Source organism: Priapulus caudatus, unplaced genomic scaffold, assembly GCF_000485595.1.
Source record: "Priapulus caudatus unplaced genomic scaffold, Priapulus_caudatus-5.0.1 Scaffold1485, whole genome shotgun sequence".
Classification (NCBI taxonomy): Eukaryota; Metazoa; Priapulida; class Priapulimorpha; order Priapulimorphida; family Priapulidae; genus Priapulus; species Priapulus caudatus.
Genome location: NW_014578546.1, coordinates 27,753 through 34,775, shown reverse-complemented (window position 1 = coordinate 34,775; position 7,023 = coordinate 27,753). Strand labels below are relative to the sequence as shown.

At 50.6% G+C, this 7,023-nt stretch overlaps 1 protein-coding gene across 1 annotated transcript in view; it reads right to left on the bottom strand.

Annotated features, from left to right (window-relative positions):
- Positions 1–2,992: 2,992 nt before the first annotated feature.
- The window catches only part of LOC106816781, a gene marked incomplete at its 5' end in the record, with an annotated part of 19,902 nt that continues 15,871 nt past the window's right edge, over positions 2,993–7,023 (bottom strand). Inside the window, 2 exons of the mRNA XM_014821405.1 lie at positions 2,993–3,108; positions 3,400–3,463. Coding sequence (XP_014676891.1) covers positions 2,993–3,108; positions 3,400–3,463 — 180 coding nt within the window. The remainder of the gene's footprint in view (positions 3,109–3,399; positions 3,464–7,023) is intronic.

Sequence of the window (7,023 nt, the reverse complement as noted above, 5' to 3'; positions counted from 1 at the left end):
TTGTGTGTGTGTGTGTGTGTGTGTGTGTGTGTGTGATGTGTGTGTGTGTGTGTGTGTGTGTGTGTGTTGTGTCTGTGTGTGTTGTGTGTGTTTGTGATATCTGATATAAAGAGGAGCTCAACGATAGCTGTATATATATATATAATATATATATATATATATATATATATATAACATATTATACATAACAATAATATATATATTTATACATACATATATATATATATTATATATATATATATATATATTATACATATATATAATATATATATTATAGTTATATATATATTTCCGTTGCGATATCTTCACTATTATAAGTGCTTCCAATATATGTACAGAGAAGTGCTTGCGCTAATCTGTAATGAGACACTCTTTTCCGTGGTGAGCATCGCGCACTATCAGCGAGGCACCCCCTCAGTGGCGTCCCCACCCCCACCATCCAGTACTAGCTACTCATCATGTAACATGACAAACATAATCCGCAATGCAGCTAAGCCTGCAACCGAGAGACAGACGCCATGATGACGCAGCATCGCAATGATGACGCACATCGCCAATGATGACGGCAGCATCGCAATGATGACACAGCATCGAAATGATGACGCGCATTCCTCACGCCCCGCGTCTCCCCCAGTCACCTCCCCCACCTTCTCCCCTCCCGCCGCCCTCTCCGCCTTCTCCCTCCCAGCCTACTCCCCGCTTCTCACAACCTACGCCTTCCGCGTCGACCTCAGTTCGCATATATACTACTGCGGAAAGAGAAATGACACAGTTAAGAGACAGAGATACATCGCGAGCATGCACACACCCACGCACGCACGCACGCACGCACGCACGCACGCACAAACACACACACACACACACACACACACACACACACAACGACATTATGAGAGAGCGCAGAGATTATAGACAGAAACAAGTTATTGAAGAGAGCGTGACCCGACAGAGAAGTGGAAGAAGAAAGAGAGGAGAGATAGAGAGTCTAGAGTGGCTTAACGAGAGAGAGATAGAGGTCTTAAGAGAGAGAGATAGAGAAGTCTTAGAGAGAAGAGGATAGATGTTAGAGAGAGAGAGAGATAGAGAGAGCGAGAAAGTCACCACACGCACGCACGCACGCACGCACCCCGCGACGCGCCGCCGACACAACACAACACACACACAGCAACGACACACACACAAGACACACACACACACACACACACACACACACGACACACACACAGAGGGAGGGCCACAGCACGCACGCTGAGCATCAGCTGCACGCTATACGATCGGAATTAGGTGGAGCAGTGTACGCGCAGTGGGACAGTGCGAGCACCACGCAGCCACCACTACCACACCACCACCACCACTACGGGTCGCAGACTGTGTCACCCGTGCACCGAGCGGACACGATGCCTCACTCATCGGCTACTTATTAACACCCACCAGGCACCTGTGTACCTGTACAGAAGCCGCAGCACACCTGTGCACCCGCCCAAAGAGCTCATCTCACCTGTTGTAATACCTGTAGCCAGAGTTAATCTCACGTGTTGTACCTGTACATGAAAACGCAGCGAATTCACCTGCCTCGTTAGCGAATCAGTAGACGTCCACTCCGCGCGCACCTGCGCACAATGCGCATACTGTCTCTCTCTCTCTCGCCCTCTCTCTCTCTCTCTCTCCTCTTTCTTTCTTTCGCTCCTCTCTCTCTCTCTCTCTCATACTCGCCTTCAGATTCTCCGAGCTTCGCAATCTATGGGCGCTTTGATGCGCGAGCGGGGTCGCTTGCGGAGCGGGGGACGCTGGAGAGATAGGCCGGCCCACTTACCGTAATCTCGCTACCCTACCTGCCCCTTCCTCCCCCCGCCCCTCCATCGTGACGGCATCGCGAGCGACCTAGAGCGGTACGCGCACCCACCTGTTGGCCGTCGACTTTTACCTGGTACAGCTATAGCGTGATGAGAGTAATAACGCGCGAGGAAAGGGAGGCCTAGTTGAGCTGGGAGGAGATAACACTCGCAGTAGAACGTCCTCTATAGAGATCGGTGGCGCGCGTGATACACCTACTACGATGTGTGTGTGTGTGTTGTGTGTGTGTTGTGTGTGTGTGTGTGTGTGTGTGCGCGTGCGTGCGTGCGTGCGTGCGTGTGTGTGTGTGCGTGGTGGCGTTGCGTGTGTTGTGCGTGTGTCGTGCGTTTGCGTGTGTGTGTGCTGTGGTGTGCGTAGTGCGGTGCGCTGTGTGGCTGGACGTGCGCGCGTGTGTGTGTGTGTGTTTGCGTGTGCGTGTTGCGTGCGGGTGCGTGCGTGAGTTGAGGTACGTGCGTTGCGTTGGTGCGTGCGTGCGTTGCGTTTTCAATGTGAGTGTGTGACAATTCCCGATAGTTAAACGTAACTTGGTGACATCCAGCACACAACCTTCTACAATGCGAAGTGACAATTGCGGGCAGGCGACGCATTCGTCGTTTCGGAGCATCACAGGTGACGGACGGTAGGTAGCGCACCAGTAGCGTAACATGCGACGACGCAGCAGGCAGGGTTGAACGAACGGCAGACGCGTGAAGCAATTACGATCACGTAACCCCTGATTGAGGGAAAGCTAGGTATTCAGCTCAAGCTCGCAGGCCCGAATCATTATAGCCATTACCGAATAACCACTGGTCATCAACCATGGTGATCTATGGTCATTAGTCTAAGAGCACTATAGTGAGTGGCATGCGTAACAGATCGTACTAGTTTGAAGGTAGCAATAGCGAGAGTTTCATCACACTAATTCAATGCTCGTCTTTATAGAGGTATATATATATATACACAAGAATATATACATGAAATCATATATATATCCTGTTACCTGTGCCCCGTGAACCAGGCACAGACACTGCGACAAAAAAACAATGTCGCGTGACAATCCCGTAGAGTGACCGAAGCGTCATCTACACCTCGGTGACAACTTTCTACAACATGTGACAATATAATTTCGTATAGTAACATCAGCGTCCACTCAAACCATCTACACCTCGGCGACAACTTCTCTCATTGCGTTGACAATTGCGCATATAATAACAGCGTCGCCATCTACGCAGTTCGGTGACACGGCGACACAACCTCCTACGTCGCGTGACAATTCTGCAGCGACAACATCAACGTCGCATTAAACCCGTAAAACACCGACACCAGATAATTGTTTTGTTTTTTTCGTGTCTCTCGAAAGGTACTAACGAACACCGCCGCGGGATTTATGCGTTTAGCACCAAAAGATCAACGCTAAACAAAGCGATCGGTCAGAAGATCAAAGACAAAAAGCCGCCGACGGTTCGTGTCGCGCACGCGACATTAGCGGCGCATCCGTCACGTCCGACGTGACGTTGACGACAGACGACGATGACGATGACGACGACAACAGTGATACTGACCTACTACCGCAGACGACGATGACGATGACGACGACGACCGTCGGCGCGCGGCCCACTTGCGCGTCCGTCTCAAGCGCACAGAAGGAGACCATTAGCTAGTAAAGGCGGGGATGCACGGTGACGTGGGGTGGGGGGCTAGTAGCGATGCATATAGACCCGTAATTAGGGTTTTAACTAGGCCACGGCACCTGTGGCGGCTCGAGCGCTCTCACGGCACCTGCGAATTAGCCGATGATCCGACTATATGCGGGAAACAACCCGCGCCGCCGCGTCGATAGCGCACGAAGACAGGTAACAAAGATGTTGGTTACCATGACGACAGACGCGAACGCTTGTCACGGAGGGAGAGGAAGAGGGAGAGAGTGCGCGAGAGGGGAAAGGAAGAAAGAGAGAAAGAGACCGCGAGAGGTGAAAAAGAAACAGAAAGAGAGAGAGAGAGAGCGAGAGAGAGAGTGCGCGAGAGAGGGAAGAAAGAAAGAGAGAGAGAGAGAGACCGCGAGAGAGGGGAAAGAGAAACAGAAAGAGAGAGAGAAAGAGCGAGTGCGCGAGAGGGGGAAGAAAGAGAGAGAGAGAGAGAGAGAGAGAGAGAGAGAGACCGCGAGAGCGGGGAAAAAGAAACAGAAACAGCGAGAGAGAAAGCGAGAGAGAGAGAGAGAGAAGGTAAAAGATACAGGAGAGAGAACGAGAAAGAGATCGAAAAAAAGACGAAAGGAAAGAGAGGGGGAGAGAAAGAGAGGGGGAGGTGGGAAGGGAAATGTGAAACGTTAATTAAATACGAAAATCGGTAATGTTTTCTTTAAAAAAAGACAATATATTTTTAGTGGCAATGTGTAACTATGCAGTCATCGGTTCGTGCGGTGCTCATCAATTCTGTACTCCGCTACGCCCTTTGATCCTCCTGTAGTGGCATATAGGAGGTCCCACTAGCTCTATCTAGGCTTCAGTGAGCATGCTCATTATATAGCAGGTTTGTATGGATGCAGGCAGCAGCCGTTGGACCCCGTACCACGTCGCATCTGTTACCGATAATATCAGGGGCAGGTGATGATGACGCTGATGCTGATGTTATTGCTGATGCAGTTTTTACTGGTAATTCTGCTGCTGCCGCCGCCGCCGCCGCCGCCGCCGCCCGCCGCCGCCGCCACCGCCACCACAACTACTACTACTATTGCTACTAATGCTGTTGCTGCTGCTGCTGCTGCTGCTGCTGCTGCTGCTGCTGCTGCTGATACTCCTACTACTACTACTGCTACTGCTGCTGGTGGTGATACCCCTACTGCTGCTGCTGCTGCTACTGCTGATACTCCTACTGTAGTTGTTGCTGCTGCTGCTGCTGCTGATACTCCTACTGCTGTTGCTGCTGTTACTGCTGCTGCTGCTGCTGCTGATACTCCTACTGTTGATGCTGATGTTGCTGCTGCTGCTGATACTCCTACTGTTGTTGCTGCTGCTAATACTCCTACTGTTGTTGCTGCTGTTGTTGCTGCTGCTGCTGCTGCTGATGCTGCTGCTAATACTCCTACTGCTGCTGCTATTGTCGTTGTTGGCACGCCACACATCGGCTGGCATCTAGCCGAGTAGCTGCGAGTCAACCACCATCACCACCACGACAAAAACACCGCAACACCGCGCAGCTTTACATCTGTTCGCTTCCCCATCACGCAAACACATCACCCGCCTATTGTTGCGCGTGATATGTTGTTCAAGTTGATGGCGCAATTTCAAAGTGCTGCCAGGTGAATAGTCCAGGTGAGCCAATACAGTTAATTACAGGTAGATATAATCCAGGTGAGCCAATACAGTTAATTACAGGTAGATATAAATAATCCAGGTGAGCCAATACAGTTAATTACAGGTAGATATAATCCAGGTGAGCCAATACAATGAATTACAGGTAGATATTATATTCCAGGTGAGCCAATACAGTGAATTACAGGTAGATATATTCCAGGTGAGCCAATACAGTGAATTACAGGTAGATATAATCCAGGTGAGCCAATACAGTTAATTACAGGTAGATATAATCCAGGTGAGCCAATACAATGAATTACAGGTAGATATTATATTCCAGGTGAGCAAATACAGTGAATTACAGGTAGATATAATCCAGGTGAGCCAATACAGTGAATTACAGGTAGATCTAATCAAGGTGAGCCAATACAGTAAATTACAGGTAGATATAATCCAGGTGAGGCAATACAGTGAATTACAGGTAGATCTAATCCAGGTGAGCCAATACAGTGAATTACAGGTAGATATATTCCAGGTGAGCCAATACAGTGAATTACAGGTAGATCTAATCCAGGTGCAAACGTCGCACGTATACGTGGTCCGTGTTAGTACGAATTACAGGTATGTTTACCCAGGCGGTCGCGCCCAGACTCGATAACGTCACGCTTCCACGCAACAACGACGCCACGATATTCTAAAGACTCAAAAGGCAGTTTTTTGCGCGAAAGAATTCCACACAAAGAGGCGAGATAGCGCTGCTGCTGCTGCTGCTACTGCTGCTGCTGCTGCTGCTACTGCTGCTGCTGCTGCTACTGCTGCTGCTGCTGATGATGATGGTGGTGTAAGGGTGAGGGCAGGTGCGCGCGCGTGCGTGTGTGCGTGTGCGTGTGTGCGTGCGTGTGTGTGTGCGTGCGCGTGTCTGTGTGTGCGTGCGTGCGTGCGTATGCGTGCCTCCATGTGTATGCGCGTGCGTGCATGCGTGCGTGTGTGTGCGTGTTTATGATAGCTACTGACGGTGCGTGGTAGCAATCTAGCATGGGAACATGATTTGCATTATTTATCCCGAACATAAACCACGTAGCGGTGGCTATAACTGGTTGCACTGGTCACTATGATATCCAGCAGTACGCACTAGCAAACTAGCCATGGATTCATTCATTCCCTCTCTCTCTCTCTCTCCCTCTCTCGCTATTTTGTTCGCTTTCTCTCTATCTCTCTTTTTCTCTTTCTCTCTCTCTCTGTCTCTCTCATTCTCTCTCTCCATCCTCCCCTTCTCTGTTTACTCACCAAGCTTCGCACATCGCACGTACAGCACCTGCATGCTAGACGTTAAGATTAACGGCCAAGCCGCCAGCTTGCAGGTGCGCTATATCGCAGTTGATTGAGATCGCGCAGGTGAGCTACGTACCCAGGCAAACAATCGCCGCAGGTGTGCATAACTGTACCAGCTTCTTCATCCTCATCCTCCCCATCCTCATCCTCAGCAGCATCCTCGTCCTTCTCTGCGTCTCTCGTTAGCTTATCGTCAGCCTCCTCATCCTCAGCATCCCACGCGTAGATGGGGTTGTCGATGAAGTCCAGTGCTGGGTTAGCCATGGCTGTTCTTCTCTCGCTCGCTCGTCAGGAGAACGTACGACGATCACGGCATGTAGGCATGTATCGTCCACGAGTATGTGCCGACTACAACCACACGGCTGCGGCGGCGGCGGCGGCAGCGGCAACGGTAAACCGCCGTACATTCCGCGCCTCCGTCACCGCGGCGGATCGAAGTGCCCACGGGCCAAACTCTCTCTAGCGCGCGCTTTCTCTCTCTCGCTCTCTCTCTCTCTCTCTCTCTCTCTCTCTCTCTCTCTTCTCTCTCTCTCTCTCTCTCTCTCTCTCTCTCTCTCTCTCTCTC